Source organism: Chiloscyllium plagiosum, chromosome 9, assembly GCF_004010195.1.
Source record: "Chiloscyllium plagiosum isolate BGI_BamShark_2017 chromosome 9, ASM401019v2, whole genome shotgun sequence".
Classification (NCBI taxonomy): Eukaryota; Metazoa; Chordata; class Chondrichthyes; order Orectolobiformes; family Hemiscylliidae; genus Chiloscyllium; species Chiloscyllium plagiosum.
In genome coordinates, this window is record NC_057718.1 from 96,831,998 (window position 1) to 96,856,663 (window position 24,666).

The 24,666-nt window shown below is 47.2% G+C and overlaps 1 protein-coding gene across 2 annotated transcripts in view; it reads right to left on the bottom strand.

Annotated features, from left to right (window-relative positions):
* Positions 1-24,666, bottom strand: part of tmx4 (thioredoxin-related transmembrane protein 4) — a 56,126-nt gene that overhangs the window by 9,331 nt on the left and 22,129 nt on the right. For both annotated transcript variants that reach the window (XM_043696582.1, XM_043696583.1), the window contains exons 3-7: positions 17,890-17,935; positions 16,570-16,698; positions 14,936-14,981; positions 3,563-3,664; positions 454-517 (exon numbers count right to left, since the gene is read on the bottom strand). In XM_043696582.1, the coding sequence (XP_043552517.1) occupies positions 454-517; positions 3,563-3,664; positions 14,936-14,981; positions 16,570-16,698; positions 17,890-17,935 (387 nt within the window). The remainder of the gene's footprint in view (positions 1-453; positions 518-3,562; positions 3,665-14,935; positions 14,982-16,569; positions 16,699-17,889; positions 17,936-24,666) is intronic.

Genomic DNA, 24,666 nt, shown 5'->3' on the forward strand with positions numbered 1-24,666 from the left:
ACAGCCCCACCCCCCTCACATTTATCTCTCCACCCCCGGAGCTCCCAGCCTCATTCCTGATGAAGGGGCTTTTGCCCGAAACGTCGACTCTCCTGCTTCTCGGATGCTGCCTGACCTGCTTTGCTTTTCCAGCACCACACTCTCGACTCTAATCTCCAGCATCTGCAGTCCTCACTTTCTCCTACACTAAACCAACGAACCTATCTGGCACGGTTAAAATTCACCGTAGAAGAGAAAACTGATCAGTAAATGATTTAGTATAATCACATGTACCTAGGTACAGTGAAAAGTTTTGTTCAGCGTGCAGTACAGTCAGATTATACCATACAAGGATCACAGGTTGATGGAACAAAGAGGAATACAGTGATATGGCTACAGAGAAGGTACACAGAGAGCGAGATCAACATTAGATTTGAAGGTTGAGAGGTCTAAGTTAATTTGCAAATCTCTTACCTGTTACCTCATATTTTTGTTGCCTTTTGGGTGGACATATACAGTCGGCAATTAGGACTAGAAACTGGAATAATACAAAAACAGATTGATGGTGAGCAGGAAATTTAAAGAAGTGCGCATTGTATCCACTTGGACAGTCTTTTTTACAGCACTAACTCTGAGAAAGCGCATCAAAAAAAATCTTTAACCAAGAATAAATGCAAAGCATATCCTGAAAAAGCAGATTGAAAAATATCAAGATGTGACATCAAAAAACAGACTGCACATCGAAGAGGGGGAACCAAGTTAAAGTGTTTCATTTACAACCCAAACAGAATTCAAAACGTTTAAGCCGTCCAAAAGATCCCATTCTTCCGGTAGTTTGTTAGCACAGTACCGCCTGAAGGAAATAATCACATGGCCAATCTCACCAATTTATAAAGACCTTTAGTGAGATGGGGAAACTGGGATGGTACGGTGGTTAGCACTGCTGCCTCACAGCGTCAGGGACCCGGGTTCGATCCCAGCCTGTCTGTGTGGAGTTTGCACATTCTCCCCGTGGGTTTCCTCCTCCCACAGTTCAAAGATGTGTAGGTTAGGGTGGATTGGCCATGCTAAATTGCCCCTAGTATCCAATGATGTGCAGGTGAGGTGGGCTAGCCATGGGAAATGCAGGGTTACATTGCTTAGACAAGGTGGTGGGTCTGGACAGGATGCTCTTCGGAGGGTCGGTGCGGATTCAATGGGCTGAATGGCCTGCTTCCGTACTGTACGGACTCTATGAAAATGATTTTCAGCCCAGTGTTGCCAATTTCACCATGTAACACCTGTTATTGAGATTACCGCTGTGTCCCTAACACACCTGCTCCCCTCCCCTCTCCCTACAATCAGACTGCCCTCCCCCCGTAAAACCCTTCAGTGTGTCAGGGTCGAGCTTAGACCATGAGTGCAGGCTGGGACTCAGCATTCAGCAGTGTGGCAGCGAGGAAAACAAAATGGCATTCAAAAAGAAACTCAACCGGGTAATTCAACAAAAATCACATGACAAAGAGAGAGAGCACGAGCAAAAAGAGAGTGCCCGTGCACAAGAATGAGAGACAGAGCAAGAGAGACAGAGTGAGAGACAGAACGCTAGACAGAGCGAGCGCACATGAGAGAGTGAGAGCACACAAGACAGACAGTGTGCAAGAGAGTGCACGAGAGAGAGAACTCAAGAGAGAGACATCGTGCAAGAGAGAGAACGCAAGAGAGCACGAGAGAGAGAGAGAAAGACAGAGCGTAAGTGAGAGACACACACAGAGCACAAGAGAGACAGAATGCAAGAGAGAGAGAGACACAATGCAACAGAGACAGACAGGCCGAGTGAGACAGTGAGACAGAGCAAGCGCACAAGAGAGAGAGACAGTGCGCAAGGGAGACAGAACGCGAGACAGCGTGAGGGAGAGAGAGTGTGTGAGAGAGAGAGAGAGACAGAGAGAAGGACAGAGTGTAAGTGAGAGAAAGAGAGAGAGAGAGCCACAGTGCAACAGAGAGAGAAAGACAGACCGAGTGAGTGAGAGAGACACAGAGAGAGAGAGAAAGAGAGAGACAGAGAGGTTTTCAGGGAAGGAATTCCCTAGTGGTCAGAGTTATATTATGTGTGAATAACTACAGTTCTTTTGCAAGTTTCAAATCACAGCCTCAGAAAAAGCCAGTTAGACCGGAGATGAGGAAAGCCCTTTCAATCAAACAGGGTTGGGGATCCCTGGAATTTTCTCGAGGGAACACTGAGGATGCTCAGTTGTTGAGTAAATTCGCTAGGGGAAGACAATGGCCTTGTGGGATTATCACTGGGCTGTTCATCCAGAGAGCCAGGGAATGTCTCTGGGGACCTGGGGTCAAATTCAATCAACAAGAAATCTGGAATGAAGATGCTAAATGATGACCATGAACCCATTGTTGATTGTTGGGAAAACCCATCTGGATCACTAATGTCCTTCAGGGAAGGAAACTGCTATCCTTACCTGGTCTGGCCTACATGTGACTCCAGACCCATGGTGATGTGATTGACAGTTACCTGCCCTCTGGGCAATTAGGGATGGCCAGTAGATGCTGGTCAAGCCATTGATGTCCACATGGTAAATACAGGGATAGGGTGGGATGCTCTTCGACCTGATGGACTGAATGGCCTCTTTCCACACTGTAGAGATTCTTTGGATCCTATTGGCTGGTTCCCTCAGGCACGTCCATACACCAGGACAGTAACACTGAGCTCTGCCGAAAATAACCTCAAGGATCACGATCGAGCCACAGGGAGGCGCTGTGGCAGCACCATGCCCGCTTCACTATTCAGGATCACCACCAGAGGGCATGAGAGCGGACTGAGTTTTCCCGAAGAGCCATGAGCCAATTGGCCGCACAGCAAGATCCCACAAACCAAACTGTGGCAAAGACCAGATGAGCTCATTTCTGATTCCCCCTCAACAATGCAAGTCTCCCGCTTCCGGCACGTGAAGCAGACTATCAGAGTGACAGAGCGTGAGGAGAGGATGGGGGAGAGAGAGAGCATGGGGGTGGGGCGCACAAGAAAGAGGGTGAGACAATAGAGAGACAGAGACAGTTAATGATAGAGAGATAGTTACAGATACAGTGGGATACCGAGTGATACAGGTACAGAGGGAGGGAGAGAGGGATTCAGAGTGATGAGGGATACAGAGTGATAGAGGTACAGAGAGAGGGATATAGAGTGATAGAGGTACAGAGAGAGGGATACAGAGTGATAGAGGTACAGAGAGAGGGATATAGAGTGATAGAGGTACAGAGAGAGGGAGAGAGAGAGAGAATGTGATAAGGCAGCACCTGGTCTGCTCAGACAGTTACAAAATAGAGGTGATGGGGAAATGGGGGGCTTTGTCACACTGAGAACAGACACACAGGAAAGGCACAGCGATGATTCAAAAAGCAGCTTTCATTTGACCTCTCCCCTTCCCCCCGGCCTGATTTATTTCACCCAACCCACTACCTTTCATACTTCAAAAAAAATTTCAATTTATAACCTGCGCCACCAATCAACCGTACTCGATGAGTCTCAGCCACTCACGCATTAAACACCCCATTTCAATTCGACATTTGTAGGTATGCACTGACTTACCAGGCCGAGAATGAGGCCTGCCATTAGCGTAGCAACCGCAAAGATAACATATGAACCCCACGCTGGTATGCCCAGTGTTTCAGTCAAGTAACCGTGTATTTGCTGAAAGATCAAGAGAGAGATACGACAGGTCGAGAAACTGATTGAAAATTTACACAGAAGATGCTTATTACTCTGTACAAACAACTGTAAACAAGAGCGAGCATAATATTGTAGCCTAACATTTAATCAGAAACTGTCACTAACTTTCCACTCTCTAACACAAGCGTTTAACTTACACCAGTGCCCTTCGACAGAGTTCCATCATCTGAACCTTTTCAAATACAACAGAGCTGTACTTTAAAACCAGTGCTGACTGGTTCAGTGAAACCAGGTTTTTTTTTAGTTTTGAGGAAAGGGGCAAGGGGTTAAAGGGAATGTGAGGAAATTTGTCTCAGCTAGAGCGCATCTGGAACTTACTGCCTGTGAGGATGGTAAAGACAGAAGCCTTCTTAACATTGAGGACGTGTTTGGATGTGCACTTGCAATGCCAAAGTATACAAGGCTGTGGGTCAAATGCGGGAAGATGGGATTCGGAGAGTTAGGTGGGTGTTTTTGACTGGCACAGACTAAAATGGCTGAAGGGCTTTTCTCTGAGCTATAGAGCTCTAGTGACACTAAATATAGTGGAAACACTGTACAGATAAGCTTTTTAGGATATTTATTATCTAAAAGCAACTTTAAATATCAAGATAGCCATGGGAAATGCACGGGTTACACAGGTGGGTCTAGGTGGGATGGTCTTTGGAGGAGTAGTGTGGACTCAATGGATTGAATGGCCTGCTTCCACACTGCAGGGATCCTATGATTCTCCATCATTCTGTGATAAAACAGTGCGCATTTTGAAATGCTTATCTATTTAGGATTGTTTAAAATTAAATTTGCGATTAATATAAAAGAAATACAACGTATCATTCTAATGCCAACACAGTTAAATGTTAAAATTACACCAGGTTGGCCACATTCCATCTAGTGGCACAGGTTGGTCAGTGCAGGCATAACCACCAGCACTGACCACCTTCCACCAGCAGGTGGTGCCCAAAGCCTCAGAACAGGAGAGACAGGGGCACTGGGAGGTTTTAAAAAGGGGGACAGATGGAGGACAGGATTGGGAACAGAGGGAGCAAGGGCAGCAGCAACCAGAGGACGGTCGGGAAGCTTCCGGACAGAGAGGAGGAAATGGGGCAAAGGTTTTGAAAGCGGGGCACAGGGCGGCACGTCTGAGGCAAACAACGTGGAACTGACACTCTTGACACTAAACAAATATAGTGTCAGAGTTTTGTTCATAAAGCTGAAACATAGAACCAGTTCTGGTCACACCATCCGAAATGTTAACTCTTGGCTTCTCTCTATAGACGCTGCCAGACCTGCTGAGCTTTTCCGGCAACTTCTGCTTTTCTTTCTCATTTCCATTTCTTTCGGGTTTTTAACACTGAGCCAGTCAACTTTAAATGGGCACTGACAGAAATCTGTTCAGATTGCCAACATCCTCTTTACAATCTTGTTAGTTTCAAAGCGATCGGTACACCTTCTGGTATAATCTGGCATTGCATCCACTCCCACCAACACCAGCAGCAGTGCGTATCACCTACAAGATGCACGGCAGAAATTCACCAAAGATCCTCCGACAGCTACTTCCAAACGCACAATGACTTCCATCTAGAAGGACCAGGGCAGCAGATACATGGGAGCACCCCCACCTTCAAGTTCCCCTCCAAGCCAATCACCATCCTGACTTGGGAATTCCTTCACTATCGCTGGGTCAAAATCCTGGAATTTCCTCCATAAGGACATTGTGGGTCAACCCAGAGCAGGTGGACTGCAGCGGTTCAATAAGGCAGCTCACCCCCACCTTCTCAAGGGGCAACTAGGGACAGGCAATAAATGCTGGGCCCAGCCAGCAACACCCCCATCCCGCAAAACAAATACATTTTTGAAAATTACACAGTTCTTGGCACATCCCGTTGAACACCAGAATGTTTATGCACAAGCTGCCTCACAACCCATCAACATATCCTTCTATTCCTTACCGCGCCCCCCCACCCCGCCAATGTCTGCTTACTCCTCTAAAAACGGAAAACCGTGTCATGTTTCTGAACTGCTTCTCATGGGAACGATTTCCACATTCTCCGGCACAAAAGGAATTTCTCTGGAACTCCCTGCTGGATTTACTCATGACTACCTTGCAATTAAAAGGCCTCTTATTTCGGTCTCACGTACACACACAAAAAAATCAAAGTGAGACAGCATGGAAACAGACCCTTCGACCCAACTAGTCCATGCTGACCATAATCCCAAACTAAAGTAGCCACACCTGCTCCTGGTCCGTATCCCTCCAAACATCCCCAATTCATGCTCCTGGCCTGTATCGCTCCAAAAATTCCCAATTCATGCTCTTATCCAAATGTCTTTTAAACTGTAACCGCATCCACCACTTTCTCTGGAAGTCTATTCCAACACACAAATCACTGTGTAGAAAATAAGTTGCCCCTTATGTTGTTTTTAAATCTTTCTTTTCCCACCTAGTCTTGAAACCACTCCCGTACCCTCGAAGACATTGTCTCCAAAAGGAATAAAGGCTCCCACTCACAGTGGACATCCTCTGATAGTTGGGTTGGTAGGGCCATCAGCCACACTCAAAAGTAGCCTGAGGCGAAAAGAAGGTACAAAAACCTATTCCAGTTTTTGCAAATTCAGACAGGGAACAATGCTGCCCCAAAACGAGACGACACCAAGCAGCTTCCAGAACGGGCACATAGGCCTTAGCTCAGCATCTCGCTTGGGAACTGGCAACTCCAACAATGTCTCCCGTGCTTGGTCTAATCTTCCTTGTCAGAAGTCACACGACACCAGGTTATGGGACGAAGTGAGGACTGCAGATGCTGGAGAGGCACAGTCAAAAAGTGTGGGGCTGGAAAAGCAGAGCAGGTCAGGAGAGTCGACGTTTCGGGCATAAGCCCTTCATCAGGAATGTACTGATGAAGGGCTTTTGCCTGAAACGTCAATTCTCCTGCTCCTCAGATGCTGCCTGACCTGCTGTGCTTTTCCAGCACCACACGTTTTGACACCAGATTATAGTCCAACAGGTTGATTTGAAATCACAAGCGCTCGACAGGAGCTTCCCCGATGAAGGAGCAGCGTTCCGAAAGCTTGTCATTTCAAATAAACCTGTCAGACTATACTCTGGTGTCGTGTGACCTCTGACCTTGTCCACCCCAGACCAACACCGGCTCCTCTGCACCGTCATCTTCCTCGAGCCATTCCCGAGTTCCCTCCTGCACCGGACGGGGCACGTCCGAGGCGTGCCACAACAATCCCCTCGGTGCCCGCCTGGCACTGACCCATTCCCGACACTCACTTCACCCAGCTGGTGGCAAGAACAAAAACCAAAATCCCTGGCCACAGCAGTGGGCACTGGTGTCCTGGATTTCCCAGTCTGCCAGCAACTGGCCACATGGGGCACCAAAAACACCACAGAGTCACACAACTCAGAAATAGACCCTTCGGTCCAACCAGTCCATGTTGACCCTAAACCCAGCCAAACAACAAGTCGACCCAATGGCAGCGAGTCCACGGTCTGATTAACTGCTGTTAAACTTAGTGTCAGGAAATTACAGCTCGTTGCTCAGTTGTGTTCAGCTTTTCTTGTGGCACATGGGTAGTGTCCCTCTCTCTGAACTGGGAGGCACAGGTTCAAGTCACACCTGCTTCAAAGGGGTAATGTAACGTCTCTGAACAAGTTGTCTAGAACACTGTTTATTGTCGCACTTTCAGCCAGTGACCAATTCCGAGATACAGACTCCACAGATCAAAAGGTGCAGGCTAGATGGACAGATCGGTCTCTCTCTCTCTCTGCTGGTGTTTGCAAAAGTGCACACTGTGGCCCCCTGCTGGTGCCTCCCATTCCGACAGCCTCAAGGCCCCTTTTGAAATCTTCCTTCTCTTCTTCTAACAGTTGCCAAGGTCTAACTGAGATCGAGACACGACTCAATCCGATCGCTGTCCTAAAAAATAAATGCCCGTGGAAATTTCTGACTGCAGGTAAAACTTAGATTGTGGTCGAGAGTGGCAAGTGACAGATCACCAATCTGTCCCAGACTGCCCCCGTTGAAGCGATGGTCAAGAAGGGACAACGCCCCTCCTTCCTCAGGACGCTAAAGAAATTCAGCATGTCCGCAAGGACCCTCACCAACTTGTACAGATGCAGCACAGAAAGCATCCTATCTGGGTGTATCACAGCTTGGTACAGCAATTGCTCTGCCCAGGACTGTAAGTAACTACAGAGAGTTGTGAACACAGCCCAGTCCATCACACAAACCAACTCCATCTACAATACTCGCTACCTCAGAAAGACAGCCAACATCATCAAAGACCCCTCCGACCCCGGATATAATCTCTTTCAACCTCTTGCATCAGGCAGAAAAATACAAACGCTCAAACACACGTACCAACAGCTCCTTACCCGCTGTTACTAAACTTTTGACTGGACCTCTCAAAATTTCAAATTTAATGTTGATCTCGCTCTCTGTGCACATTCTCTGCAGCTGTAACACTGTGTTCCCCGCTCTGTTCAATTAGGAGAAAGTGAGGACTGCAGATGCTGGAGATCAGAGTCAAGAGTGTGATGCTGGGAAAGCACAGCCAAGTCAGGCAGCATCCGAGGAGCAGGACAATTGACATTTCAGGCATGAGCCCTTCATCAGGAACATTGGGATGAAGGGCTTTTGCCTGAAACGTCGACTCCTCCTGCTCCTCGGATGCTGCCTGACTGCAGTGCTTTTCCAGCACCACACTCTCGACTCTGATCTATTAGCTTTACGCACCGTGTATGGCATGACCGGCCTGTACCACGTGCAAAACAACAAAAAATAACTTGTCATTGTACCTGGGTACATGTGACAATAATAAATCAAATCAAACCAAAACGCCGATGATTCCACCGGGAACCTCCCTTGCTCTGCCGCTCTGGGATCACAGCAGTTTTCAAACTCCCAAATCAGACATTTGAGCAGCACATTATAAACCCTGTGCTAAAGTTACCGTTTTGTAAATCATAGAATCCCTACAGTGTGCAAACAGGCCATTTGGTCCCATACCGACGCTCCAAAGAGTAACCCACCCAGCCCCATTCCCCTACATTTACCCATGACTAATGTAGCTGAAAATGTGTTGCTGGAAAAGCGCAGCAGGTCAGGCAGCACCCAAGGAACAGGAGAATCGACGTTTCGGGCATAAGCCCTTCCTGAAGAAGGACTAATGCCCGAAACGTCGATTCTCCTGCTCCTTGGATGCTGCCTGACCTGCTGCGCTTTTCCAGCATACCATTTTCAGCTCTGATCTCCAGCATCTGCAGTCCTCACTTTCTCCTCCATGACTAATGTACCTAGTCTACACATCCCTGAACACTATGGTTAATTTAGCATGACCAATTCACCTGACTGCACATCTTTGGATCGTGGAAGGAAATCGGAGCACCCGGAGGAAACCCACACAGACACGGGGAGAAACTCCACACAGACAGTCACCAGAGCCTGGAATTGAACCCGGGTCCCTGGCGCTATGAGGCAGCCGTGCTAACCACTGAGCCACCGTGCCGCCTCCATCCCTCGCGGTATTGGAGCAGCGGGAGGACTTGAACCCAGGTCTCCGGGTTCAAAGGGAGTGGTGTTTCTGCTGAATCACAAAAGCTCCAATTGCAATCTCTTTACTGTGAATCGGTTTTAGCAGCTACATTGACACTAATCTCACAGAAAGCTCAAACTCTAACAGGACTAGACAGGATAAATGCAACAAGGATGCTCCTGATGACAAGGGAGTCCAGATCCGGGGGGCGGAGGGGCTCACAGACTATGGATACAGGGGCAGGCCATTTCAGAATGTCTTCACCCAGAGAGCAGCAAGCCTGTGGAATTCTCTGTCACAGAAAGCAGTTGAGGCCAAAACCTTGAATGCTTTCAAGAAGGACTTAGATACAGTTCTTAAAGTTAAAGGGATCAAAGGGTGTGGAGCAGGAACTGGGGTGCGAGTTGGATGATCAGCCATGATCGAAGGGCTGAACGGCCTCCTCCTGCTCCCATTTTGTGTTTCCGTTGAAAGAGACAAAAATTCAGAAGTTTGAAGAAACCAGACAGGGGGAGGGGGAACTGAAAGAAGGACCCATTGCATCAAAGAAAAAGCTGCCTGTCAATTATTCCACCCACAAATTAAATTCAAAAAAGATTTGCTGTTTCGACTTGTGCATTTCAAAGGCACACTCACGCTCTTAAAAAATTTAGAATCCACGTTATTGACAGATCTTAAGAAAGCCAATTGAGAATCCCAACTGTGGAATTTAACCAGGGTGTGCTTACTCAATATCATCCCTTCAGGCAATGCTCTAGAGGCATCCAAACTGCATTGATTTTCATAATGCATTCTCTTGATATGAAGCATTAAATCAAAGATGTGTTGAAGAGATGAAAGAGCTCTAAGAGATGGGCCAGTTTCTCTGTCTCTCTCTGCAGTTTAGTTCCATCGCACAGGTCTGTACCGGGGAGTGCAGAATCCAATCTTTGGATATGAAAGATAAACTGGACATCATTGTACTAACCAAATTTCTAACGTCACCATTTTCCGCAAAGATCGACCGTGACGCTAAGACACAAACATTCACGCCACATTGCGGGAGGTTTTTAAGCAGAGGGCTACCTTACAACAAAGACAGAGTCCATTCTCCCTCCATCAGTTACAAAACCAATGGGCCTCAGCATCAGGCCCAGTGGGGTGAATTCATCAACTTTTCGAGATTGTCAGATTCTGTTTTATTCTTAATAATTCATTCAGAGTCATAGAGATGTACAGCACAGAAACAGACCCTTCGGTCCAACTCTTCCATGCCGACCAGATATCCCAAATTAATCTAGTCCCATTTGCCAGCATTTGGCCCATATCCCTCTAAACCCTTTCTATTCATGTACCCATCCAGATGCCTTTTCAATGTCAGACATGATGTGCAGTAGCCAGTGTTGGACTAGGGTGGACAAAGTTAAAAACCACACAATATCTGGTTATAGTCCAACAGGTTTATTTGGAAGCACTAGCTTTCGGAGCACTGCACGTTTGTGAGGTAACCAGTGGGGCTAGATCACAGCATATTGAATTTATAATACAAGATAACACTAGCTACAGGATGAAGGAGCGACGCTCCGAAAGCTAGTGCTTCCACATAAACCTGTTGGACTATAACCTGATGTTGTGGGATTTTTAACTTTTAAATGTTACAAATGTACCAGCCTCCACCACTTCCTCTGGCAGCTCATTCCACACACACACCATCTTCTGTGTGAAAAAGTTGCCCCTTAGGTCCCCTTTATACCTTCCCCCCTCACCCTAAACCTATGCCCTCTAGTTCTGGACTCCCCCACCCCAGGGAAAAGACTTTGTCTATTTGTCCTATCCATGCCCCTCATGATTTTATAATCCTCTGTGAGGTCCTGAGCCTCCGCGCTCCAAGCAAAACAGCTCCAGCCTATTGAGAGATTTCTGGTGCTCAAGCAAGGGATAATAAAGATTTGAACGAAAAGGATTTTAACATAAGATATCAGAATCCCAATGAGAGAGACTCTTTCCAGGCTGACCCGTTTCTTCATCTGCTTGGATGCAGGAGTCATGAGAAAAATGGAGAAAGGCCATTCAGTCCATCTAGTCTGTGCTGCTATTCAATTAGATCACAGTTGGGTCTCTGTTGCTCGGTGTAGCCCCATTACCCACCACTAGCACAGAAAAGCTTATTAATCTCAGAATCATTAGGGTACCAATGGAGATGGTTGAGCCCATCTTCCCTGCACATCCCAGATTGATCAACTGAGCCCTTCTTTCAACTATCGGCCGATACGCCCATTCTCCTGCTCCTCGGATGCTGCCTGACGTGCTGTGCTTTCTCAGCACCACTCTAATCTTGACTGCCAGAGGAAGTGGTGGAGGCTGGTACAGTTACAACATTTAAAAGGCATCTGGATGGGTACAGGAATAGGAAGAGTTTAGAGGGATATGGGCCAAATACTGGCAAATGGGACTTGATTAATTTAGGATATCTGGTCGGCATGGACAAGGTGGACCGAAGGGTCTGCTTCCGTGCTGTGCGTCGCTATGACTCCCAAATACCTCTGCGCTGCAGCTTTCTGCAGGCTTTCTCCATTTAAATAACATTCAGCGAGATCTTTCCTGTTTTAGAATAGAAAGCGCAGATAGTGTCACTGCAAACAGACAGCAGGATGCAAGGACGGGAAGAAAAAGACATCAGCCAGGGTTCCATACAATCCTCCAGCAAGGTTTGGAAGGATATGCTTGTTCAGGTTTGTGAAGCACACAGTGAAGACTTGCCTGGAGACAGGGCAACACAGTTAACAGAATGAGAGAGTTGGAGGGTTAAAGTGAGAGGACAGTACGTCAACAGATGTTTCAGAAGGTTTCACAGGTGATCCCAATAGATTGGCACGGTGGCTCAGCGGTTAGCACTGCTGCCTCACAGCGCCAGGGACCCAGGTTCGATTCCAGCCTCGGGCGACCGTCTGTGTGGAGTTTGCACATTCTCCCCGTGTCTGCGTGGGTTTCCTCCATGCGCTCCGCTTTCCTCCCACAGTCCAAACATGTGCAGGTTATGGTGGATTGGCCATGGGAAATTGCCCCATAGTGTCCAAGGATGCACAGGCCAGGTCGATTAGCCATGGGAAATGCAGAATTACAGGGATAGGAAGGTGGGTCTGGGTGGGATACTCTTCAGAGGGCTGGTGTGGACCCGATTGGCTGAATGGCCTGCTCCCACACTGTGGGGATTCCATGATAATCGCACGGATTGGATGTGGAAGACACGGATAACATATTTCTGCTGCAGGTTGAATCCAGGTAGAAAACAGAAGGCCTGCAGTTAAAAATCAGAGTTGGGCCATTTCACAGTGAGATCTTTATGCCTGAGACATAACCTACAAGATGGTGGAAATTCCTCTCACTCGCTCCAGCAAAACATTGCTGTGACAATTGAACTGAGACCTTGCTGCTTTACATCGTGGTGGGACATGGGCACCGCTGGCTGTGTCAGTATTTATTGCCCGTCCCTAGTTGCCCCGGAGAAGGTGGGGGAGAGCTGCCCTTTCTTGAACCGCTGCAGTCCATGGATGAGGGGGCAGAGGAGATTCACCAGGGAATGAAGCATCTCAGCCACGCAGAGGCGCTGGGTAAGCTCAAGTTGTTTTCTTTCAAGCAGAGAAGCGTGACTGGGGAACTGTGTAAGATTACGTGGGACATGGACAGGCTGAACAGTGGGCAGCTTGTCCCTGTTAGTCGAATAACGGGCGGAATCACTTTAAGATGAAAGGCAGGCGGTTTATTGGGAATTTAAGGAAAAGGATTTTCACTCAGAGGGCAGTGGGAGTCTAGAACGCACTATCTGGGGGGGGGGGTAGAGAAGGGAAACTTAATTTTTAAAACCTGCACAGATGAAATAGAGGGGTAGAGAAGGGAAACTTAATTTTTAAAACCTGCACAGATGAAATAGAACATTCAACACTATGGGCCAAGTGCTGGAAAGTGGGTAAAGAGTAGATAGGTCAGCACAGACTCAATGGACTGAAGGGCCTCTCCTATAGTGTATGTCTCAATGTGTTGTAGGTTGACCCACAATTTCACAAGGGAGGGAGTTCCAGGATTCTGACCCAGTGACACTGAAGGGACGACCGATATATTTCCAGGTCAGGATGGGGAGTGGTCTGAGGGGGACCTACAGGGGTCAGTGTTCCCATATACCTGCCACCCTTGTCCTTCTAGATGGCAGTCGTCATACATCCAGAAGGTGCTGGCTAAGGAGCCTTGGTGAATTTCTGCAGTGCATGATGGGGGAAAAGAGGGCAAGTAAACGTGGCCAATGTGCAGACCAACCTCGATCTGACAGAAGGTCAGACCGTACACAAAGACCTCTTCTGGAATATTGTCTCCAGTTCTGGTCACCCTGTTACAGGAAAGATATTAGTTAGCGAGAGAAGGTTCAGAAGAGATCTACAAGGATGTTGCCAGGAGTGAAGGGATTGAGCTATAAGGAAAGGCTTTGACTTTTTTCCACTGGGAGTTGAGGAGGGACCTCAGAGATTTATACAATCATGAGGGGTATAGAGAAGGTGAATGGCAGGTGTCTTTACTCCAGGGTGGGGACTCCAAGGCCATGGGGTATATTTTTTAAGGTGAGAGGATAGACATTTACAAAAAAAAGATACGAGGGGCAAGTTCTTTTCACAGTGAGTGGTTCGTGTGAGGAATGGCCTTCGAAAGGAAGTGTTGGATGTGGGTACAGTTACAGCATTTAAAAGACATTGAGATAATTACATGTAGAGGAAATGTTTGGAGGGATATGGGCCAGGAGCAGGCAGGTGGGATTATGGTCAGCATGGACTGGTTTGACCGAAGGGTCTGTTTCCCTGCTGTCTGACTCTACGACTGAATCTCTCCTGGATCCTATCGGCGAGGACAATATGTGCACCCTCATCCTACGTTTGTTTACGACTCCTAGGCTCCGGTATCATTCAGGGACCTCCCTTGCGGATTCAATTAAAAGAAAGACATTACAAAATACAACTTGCTGACCTTATTAAGGTTCCCGAGGACTCTGCGCCTCAGAGAAGCCACTATTCACACATCGCCTCAGACCCAGTGAGATCAAACACAAACTCATTTGACAAAACCATCAGAATAAAACAGGGGAAGGAATTCTGAAGGAAATATTTAAACCTGCGCATCAGAACATCAAAGGAGCATTTGCACCGAATTTTAGTCAGCCCCAGGGTAACCAGTGGTAAATCAGTGCACTACTTATTTTTTTAAACTATGCTCACATTAAAGCAAATGCTGGAAACCTGAAACAAAACCAGAGAACGCTGGTGGAACTCAGCAGGTATGGCATCATCCGTGGGGAGAGAGAGAGACAGAGTTAACACTTTGAGTCCAGTTTGACTCTCTTTCAGAACTGAATACTTCCCTGTGAAGGTGGTGGATTCAACCTCTTTTGAAGAAGAGTAACATTGGGCTCAAAATGCTAACGGTGTTTGTCCCTCTGCACCGTCTGAGTTCCTCCAACATTTCGTCTACAGTACACTTGTCCTTTACATTTTGCCCAAGAGTCAAAACGTCGGCTCATTTCTGGTGCAAATTTAAGATTGGTGGACACTGGCAGGTAGCTACGTGCAGCCCGAGCTATGACAGACAGGTATCGGTCTGCAAGAACATTCCACTCTCGCAATCACAATATCCCCCCCGTAAGGAACAGACAACAAAATGTGATCATTCTTCCATACCGTCGCTGGCACTCACCCTGATCCAGACAGAGAGTCGGAAAAGACCAGCCATCCCAGACATTCTGAAAGGAAGACGAGGAAAGAACAGAACAAGTAAATTAATTGGCAGGAATGAATCAACCCCGCTCCTCCGTCTGCTAACAAACTCTGCTTCAGGGCAGGGCGACAGTGTTGGAATGGGTCGGCTATGGGCCAAATGGCCTCTTCCTGTGGTACTTGATGCTAATCCATTAGAGGGCAAGGTGACGGGAGGACCCTCCTCTAAAATGGAGAGGAAAAAATTGCCTTGACACGGTTACTGTCCTGGCACTGCCTCAGGATTTAAGTGTCCCCTACAAGCAATGAGGTTGGTTTGGAAGGTGTAGGTGACACTCCAATGTACCCAGTTTGCCAATGGGATCCAAGCCTCATCCACAAGGCTAGCACCTGTTCTCCCTGAGAAGATGATGGTGAGCTGCACCACTTTAATGTGCTGTAGCCTACTGGAGGAACAGGATTAACATATAAACTTGAAAAAGTGGCAGCACAGTGTCTCAGTGTCTTGCACTGCAGCCTCACAGCGCCAGGGACCCAGGTTCGATTCCAGCCTCGGGCGACTGTCTATGTGGAGTTTGCACATTCTCCCAGTGTCTGCGTGGGTTTCCTCCGGGTGCTCCGGTTTCCTCCTGCAATCCAAAGACGTGCAGGTAAGGGTGGACTGACGTGGGAAAGTGCCCATAGTGTTCAGGGATGTTTAAGTTAGGTGGACCATGCGTGGACAATGCCAGGGTACAGGGATAGGGATAGGGGTAGGAGTGTGAGTCTGGGAGCAGTGCTCTTCGGAGAGTTGGTGTGGACTTGTTGGGCCAAATGGCCTGTTTCCACACTGTCGGGATTCTATTCTATTAGATTAGATTAGATTAGATTACAGTGTGGAAACAGGCCCTTCGGCCCAACAAGTCCACACCAACCCGCCGAAGCGCAACCCACCCATTCCCGTACATTTACCCCTTACCTAACACTACGGGCAATTTAGCATGGCTAATTTACCTGACCTGCACATCTTTGGACTGTGGGAGGAAACCGGAGCACCCGGAGGAAACCCACGCAGACACGGGGAGAATGTGCAAACTCCACACAGTCAGTCGCCTGAGGCGGGAATTGAACCCGGGTCTCTGGCGCTGTGAGGCAGCAGTGCTAACCACTGTGCCACCGTGTCGCCCATATTCTATGAAACACAACTATCCAAAGGGATGTTCAAGAATTGACGCTGTAATTAACTAATTAGCTGTTGCTCAGGGTGACAGGGACAGGAGGACCTCCTCACTAACCCCTCTTCAGACAAGGAGCACAGGGTCAACAATTCATCTCAATGTCAGCACCTCTGACGGTGCCGCATTCCCCCAATAGCGCAGTACCTGCTCTACGAGCTAAACAGACTGTCGAGGTCTCACGTCCAACTCCAGTCTGGACTAAGCCAGCAAAGCATCAGGGCTCACTCCCCGATCGGCCTGATTTGTGTGGAGTGGAGGAAGTGCAACCCATAACAAGCAGGGCTTGAACGTACGTTTCTCTGGAAATAATGCGGCACATCTGACTCAGTGGCGTTAGCACCAAGTGGGCTGCCAGTGTCAAGTATTTATTTCTGCGAGCAAGAAATGAAGTCATTACACAACAGAAGACGGAGATTTCCACCCGCTAATCGACTCAACAGCCTCCCACTTCTTCTCCTTAATGAAACTCCGGAAATCCTCCAGCATCCTTGCTCCGTGATATTTCCGAAAGACGCCTTCTTTGGCACTGACAAGAGGGAAACAACGACAAAGGGTGGGTTTGAAATATGAAGCTCGGTCCATTGAAAAAAGAAACAGTCAAGCAATTTCCAGTCATGCAGAAAACCATAACTAAAGTGCGGGCAGGGGGCTCAAAGTGCAGCAGCTGATTGTGTACAAATGAGCAAAACGATAAATAATGGAGAGTTCGCATTATGAATGTTCACACTGCGTTCACCAATCCTGCCTTCCCTGTGGTCAGGAAAGCTGCTGATCCATGAACTCTACCTCACCCCTGGGAACGTGGAGCAACCACCACGAGAGGATTCGGCCATTTTATCCCCAGGAACAGGGAGCATTGGTATGTCAACAGAACTGGCTCACCCTCTACAGTCTATGACAACTGTCACAAATGTCTGCCTTGACAGAAGGGGAAAACACTGATGGCTTCAGCCAGATCTGTTGCAAATCACTTCAGACCAATGGGTCTTTTATGTAATCTCAAGAGATTCTGGCTGGGCCCAGCATTTGATGCCCATCTTCTCCTTGCTCTTGAGAAGGTTTGGAATGAGCTGCCTTCTTGAACCGCTGGTGTCCACCTGCTGTGGGTTGACCCACAATGCCCTCAGGGAGGGAATTCCAGGATTTTGACCCAGCGACATTGAAGGAGCGGCAATATATTTCCAACTCAGGAATGTGAGGGGCTTGGAGGGGAACTTGTAGGTGGTGGCGTTTGCAAGTACCTGCCACCCTTATCTTTCCAGATGGAAGTGGTTGTGGATTTGGAAGATGCTAAGTAAAGTGGTCACTTATTCTCTCAGGTAAAACGGACGCATGCAGGGAATGGGAGTAGGGAGAGGAGGCATTGATGTCAGAGGAGTGCCCAATAACAAGAACCTTGCTTCAGATATATTTAAAATCAAACAATACAGAAGATTTTTATAACACTCCTCTGGAGCAGGTGGGACTTGAACCTGGACATCCTGGCTCAGGAGGTGGGGACACTACCACTGTACCACAAGGGTCCCTATGAATTTTACTGCACTCTTACACAATAAGCACGAGGCCACCGAGCTGAAAGGACGAGTCGGTTTAAGAATACGGGGATCAAGGGAAACTATCGGAGTGCCTGGAAAAGCGGATAACAGCGTAAATTCTACTCGAGTCAATGAACGTTCCAGCCCCACGCAAGGACAAGAAAGGCAATCACTGTACTCACTGGTAAATGGTTGGCAAAGTGGTGACAAAGAAGCGGCCGCTCAAACCTGATTTGAAGGAAAAAGAAAAATTAGACGGTCACTGTATTTCGGTTTCACCCCCTAACAACTATCGAGGTCAGAGAAGACAATACCGGGATTCCTTTATGACTGCACTTTCCGTCCTGTGGACCCCTCTATGAGTCATGAGTTGGGTGCTTATAGGTTCAAGTGATGTGACTGGTGCCTGAACACATACACGACAAGCGCGATGGCAAGGGGTTGGTCAATTCAGTCCCAGTCCTTGTCCACAGCACCTGCATGCTGTGTCTCCAATGCAATGGTCCCTTATAGAGGTTTATAAAACCATGAGGGGCATGGATAGAATAAACAGACAAGGTCTTTTCCCTGGGGTGGAGGAGTCCAGAACCAAAGGGCATAGGTTTAGGGTGAGAGGGGAATAAAAGTGACCTCTGGGGCAACTTTTTCCACACAGAGTGTGGTACGTGTATGGAATGAGCTGCCAGAGGAAGTGGTAAAGGCTGGTTTAATTGCAACATTTACAAGGCATCTTTGATGAGTAGGAAGGGCTTAGAGGGATATGGACCAAGTGCTGGCAAATGGGACTAGATTAATTTAGGATATCTGGTCAGCATGGACAAATTGAACCAAAGGGTCTGTTTCTGTGCTCTAAGTCTCTGCAACTCTTGAGTCAAGATACATTTACAAAAATAAATACAATGGCGTTGTAAGTGAAGATACAGGAATACAATTACGTGTGGCAGTGCTGCAGTTAGAGTCGCACCTCAAGGATGGTCATGTCACAGGACCAATTCCCATGAAATCATCCCGCTTCAGGGTCAGAAAACATTCAGATCATTCAACCGATGATGTCCACAACACTAGGTGGCGCAACTGTACACAGACTCAGCAGGAACTCCAGCCACGAAATAAAAACCAAAAGAAAATGTGGACGCTGGAAATCAGAAACAGAAGTTGCTGGAAAAGCTCAGCAGGTCCGGCAGCATCGGTGGAGAGAAATCAGACTTAATGTTTCGTGTCCGCTGTTCTGAGGGAGGCTCACTCTGCTTTCTCTCTCCACAGACCCTGCCGGACCCGCTGAGCTTTTCCAGCAACTTCTGTTTTTGTGTGTATCCCTGGGCACACTCGCATATCCAACTGCAGTAGCTGCAACTTTGACTGAACCCTTGAAGTGACTGCTCTGAAGCGACTGGTGGCCGCTAATCCCAAACTGAGCCGCTTTCTTCAAAGAATCACACGCTTTGAGTGTCTTTTTGGCCGGGGGGGAGGGGGGGGGGGGGTGGTGTGCAGAGTTAGCATGTTGGCATCAACAACTGAACAGGCCAATAGCCTACTCTACAGCCAGAGTCTCAAGTCAAAGCACTGTTGTTAACAGCATGGAATCAAACAGCACAGAAACAGACCCTTCGGTCCAACTCATCCATGCCGACCCAGAGATCCGAACCTAATCTAGTTCCACTTGCTAGCACTTGGCCCATATCACTCTAAACCCTTCCTATTCATACACCCATCTTTTAAGTGTTATGATGTGGAGCTGCTGGTGTTGGACTGGGGTGGACAATGTTAAAAATCACACAACACCAGGTTATAGTCCAACAGGTTTAATTGGAAGCACTAGCTTTTGGAGAGCTGCTCCTTCATCAGGTGGTTGTGGAGGACACAATTGTTAGACACAGAATTGCACACAATTTTGCTATAAATTCTGTGTCTTACAATTGTGTCCTCCACAACCACCTGATGAAGGAGCGGCGCTCCAAGAACTATGCTTCCAAATAAACCTGTTGGACTATAACCTGGTGCTGTGCGATCTTTCACTTTTAAATGTTGTAATTGTACCAGCCTCCACCACATCCTCTGGCAGCTCATTCCATACCCGTACCACCCTCTGTGTGAAAAAAGTCACCCATTAGGTCCCTTTTAAACCTTTCCCCTCTCACCCTAAACCGATACCATCTAGTTTTGGACTCCCCTAGTCTGGGGAAAAGACCTTGGCTATTTACCCTTTCTGCTGCATGCTTCCTCCTACAAATCAACATTTCATTTTCTGAACAGCGTCTGTATCCACAAGCATTAAAAGAAAGCTTCTCGAAAATGCAGAGTCCGATTCAAACCCAAGTTTAAAAGATGTTAGTGTTTCCGCCTCTCTCTCTCTCTCTTCAAAAGGGCTGATTAGTAAGTTTAGGATCTTCAGCATCAAACCTACAGATGGCTTTCCCAACTTCTCGCAGAGCAGGAAACCACTGGGTACTCCATCCCCCACAATGAGGATTGCCTGGCCTCTCATTAAGGAGCTCTGAGGTCAAAACATTAACATGAAACAAAGCAGATGAGCTCACTTCCGGGAATGTGGGCATCACTGGCTGGCCCAGCTGTTACTCCCCTGTCCCTGGTGAGCTGCTCCAGTCCACGTGGTTCAGGAACACTCAGATCGAGAGGGAGGGTCAAGATCCTATCAGTGCAGGATGTGGCCCGATAGGTGTCTGACAAACGTCCAGTTTGTGTCACACCCCCCAGAGCCAGGCTTCCTGAAAACAGATCACTCCCACCAGCTACTGGATGTGATGAATCCTAACACTGGGAGAAACATTATTAACGTCTCATTTTTCCCCATGGGTTAAGACTGTCATGGGCAAGGTCAGCATTCATTGTCCAGCCCTAATCGCAGAGTGCCCTGTGAGGGTAACTTCCAGGGGGCAACTCAAAAGCCAACCACATGGTTCTGGAGTCACGTGTAGGCCAGACCAGGTAAAGATGGCATGATTCCCTTCCCTATAAAGGACATCAGTGAAAAGGGCCTGGGCTTTCTACAACAATCATATCTGACCGTTGTCATGGTCACCATTAAGGAGGTCAAGCTTTTAGTTACAGAGTCTATTCGTTTTCACCTCAGTTTCAGTTTCTCCTTTCTCCAGAAGGAGAAAGAAACAAATAATTTGTGAGATACACCAGGAGACTAAACCTCACTCTCATCAACTTGTTCAAACAAAGGAACAGGTTCGAACCTGCTCCACCACTTAAGGAGATAAATATTGCCTTTATTATGGGCAGCTCAGTGGTTAGCACTGCTGCCTCACAGGGCCAGGGACACGGGTTCGATTCCAGCCTCGGGCAACTGTCTGTGTGGAGCTTTCACATTCTCCCCAGCGTCTGCGTGGGTTTCCTCCAGGAGCTCCGGTTTCCTCCCACAGTCCAGAGATGTGCAGGTTAGGGTGGATTGGCCATGCTACATTGCCCATGCTAAATAAGCCGTGGGAAACGCAGGCTTACAGAGATGGGGTGGGTCTGGGTGAGACGCTCTTCAGTGTATTGGTCAATAGGCTGAATGGGGATTCGGTAGACTATTAAATATAGTCTTTAGGGGTAAAGGTTATGGGGAGAAAACAGGGAACAGCTGGATGACCATGCAGCAGGAACGGCTGAATGGCCTGCTCCTATCTCTATGTTTCTTTGTCCAACAGAATCATAGCTGATCAAACACTTCAATACCTTCTGCCCACATTACTTCCACAACTCCCTTGGTGTACTGCAGAATGGAGCTCCAGTATATTGGTTGGATGTTCTGTTGGTCTTTCCCTCCAGGTCCGGATTGTTTGCCCAATGTCATTACCACCACAGCACCACAATGTGCTTCCCACAAACCGCTACTGTATTTTAACAACAGGGAGTACGGCTCATTAAGGACGTTCTCAGCTGTGAAGCTGCTGGAGGGCACAATGAAACGCAACATAAATCCATGTTCTTTGCAGAACAGTTCCCTTGCACAAAGGCCTTCTAATTGTTGAGCCCGATCTGAACACAGAAACATCACCGTCCCCAGAATTTCCAATACAGCCTTGTCTAATTAAGCCAATATCACAAACAAGAGCAATTTGATCCTCAGTTTATATTTTGTACCAATTTATTTGAGATAAATCATAGGACATGTCCCAATAGTCTAAATGACATCAATACACTTTGAAAGATTTCTCTGGATTGTTACAGTCCGCTTACTTCATTATTTCACTAGCAAATAATTTTTTTTATTTTACAAGTGTTTACAAATGCAGTCTGATTAATATATTTTACTAAACAGGAGTTCCAGATTACAAAAACTGCATTTTCATAGCGTCTATTATGACCGCCTGCTTCAGAGCAATTTAAAATTCAAGCATCTGTGGAGTTGTGACCACAGTGGTAATGCAAGAAGTGCACACAACAAGCCCTCATGAGCAACCATGAGGTAAGCGTCATAGGGGTCGACAGCACAGGAACAGGCCCTTTGGTCCTACTTGCCCATGCCACCCTGTGCTAACCATGTGACAATGACCAGCTCAGTTGGTTGGACGGCTGGTTTGCGACGCAGAGTGCTGCTTACAGTGTGGGTTCGATTCTCACACCAGACCCTGACCAAGTGTTGCAGACCGGCACATTCCAAGGACCAGGACTACGTGCTGCAAGACACACTGAAGCTTGGGACAGCAGCCACCAATACGCAGTGGGGAAAGAAGTTAAATAGAGGCCTGTTCAGTTATCAGACCCTCCTGATGCCTCAAATATATGTAAATATAATCTTGTTGAAGAAAGAAATGCCTTGGGTTTGTTTCCTTCATATACTACTCTACAGAACCGAACTGTTTCAGTAACAGTGTATGTGTAAGTATATTTATGAATAAAATATATTTTTGAAATACAAAACGCTGAGTTAACCATGGAGCACTCTCCTTCTCCACCTCTCCCCCTCGCCTGAGACATGGCGACCCTCAGGTTAAACTCTCCACCAGTCGGGGACATTTTTCACTTGAGCATGGGAGGTTGGGAGGTGACCTTGTTGAAGTTTATTAAATAATTAGGGGTACAGATAGAGTTAATGGTAATTATCTTTTCCCCAGGATGGGGGATTTCAAGACTCGGGGGAACATTTTTAAGGTGAAAGGAGAGAGATTTTAAAAAGACACAAGGGGTAAATTTTTTTTAAAACACAAATGGTGGCTCATGTATGGAATAAACTTCCTGAGGAAGTCAGCAACTTTTGTAGCTCAGATTGAGGTTCTGGATGTAAGTTTGCTTGCTGAGCTGGAAGGTTCATTTTCAGACATTTCGTCATCATACTAGATAATGTCAACAGTGAGCCTCTGGTCAAGCGCTGGTGTTATGTCCTGCTTTCTATTTAGGTGTTTAGGTTTCCTTGGGTTCGTGATGTCATTTCCTGTTCTTTTACTCAGCGGGTGGTAGATGGGGTCCAAATCGATGGGTTTGTTGATAGTGTTCCAGTTGGAATGAGGAAGGACACCACTTCGACTGGGACAACACATCCATCCTAGGACAAGCCAAACAAAAGACACGCACAAGAATTCCTAGAAGCAAGGCATTCCAACCGGAACTCGATCAATAAACACATCGATTTGGATCCCAGAAAAACAACCGGAAGTGGCATCACCAACACAGGAAATGACATCACTAACCCAAAGAAAGTTGAACACAAACAGAAAGCGGGACGTGACACCAGCGCTTCACCGGAGGCTCACTGATGAGGTTTTCTGATATGGTGACGAAGCGTCTGAAAACAAACCTTCCAGCTCAGTGAGCAAACCTACATCCAGACTGAGGAAGGGATGGATGTGGGTACAATTACAATGTTTAAAAAGATATTTGGATAGGTACATGAATACGAAAGATTTGGAGGGACATGGGCCAGATGCAGGCAAGTGGGACTAGTACAGTTTGGGAGTGTGTTTAGCATGGGCTGGTTGGGCTGAAGGGTCTGGCTCCATGCTGCATGACTTGTGCTCCTCTGGGACTATAGCAACGTTACCTTTTCAATAACCAGCCAGCCTGTTTTGGTGATGGTGAAATAATCATTGGTTGAGATTCTGGGGATAAATCCCCCTCTCCCAACCTTACCTCTTGTTCGAAACAGTGCTAAGGGATTCTTTACATCAACTGGAGAGCGTACAGGCCCTCCGTTCTCTAACCTGAAAGACTGCCCCTTCTATACAGCAGTGCTCCCTGACTTGCAATGTACCACCTCGGTTTTTATACTCGAGTGCCTGGAGTGACACTTCAAGCAGGATAGTTTTCTGCAAATTCATTTCTTAAATTAACCCAATTGACACAAACATGTTCCATCAACTGAAGTGCACATATTAAGATTTCCTCTTTTTCTACAGTAGATTCTCAAGACTGATTAGACTAATTTGCTCATCCAGATTCTAAGAGACGCTGTATGGTGCAGATTACAGCAAAGTTATTCCTTCTGCAACGTACAAGGTTTTGCAACGATTAGCAAGCCCGGATACTTTCCGATTCAAGTTGTGATTTTATCAAGTTGGTTCTTGTCAGCGGGACTGTCATTCTGAAGGTCTCAGAGTCATACAGCACGGAAACAGACCCTTCGGTCCATACAGACCCTAATCCCAAACTAAACTAGTCCCACCTGCCTGTTCCTGGCCGATATCTCTCTAAACCTTTCCTATACATGTATCCATCCAAATGTCTTTTAAATGCTGTAACCGTACCCATGTCCACCACTTCCTCTGGTAGTTCATTCCACACACGAAAAGATGTGCCCCTCATGTCCTTTTTAAATCGCTCTTCTCCGACCTTAAAAATGTCTCTCCTGTCACCCCCCCTAGTCTTGAACTCTCCCATCCGAGGGAAAAGACAACTACCATAAACTCTATCCATATCCCTCATTAATTTATAAACCTCTGTAAGATCACCCCTCAACCTCCTACACTCCAGTGAAAAGAGTTCCAGCCTTTCTTTATAACTCAAACATT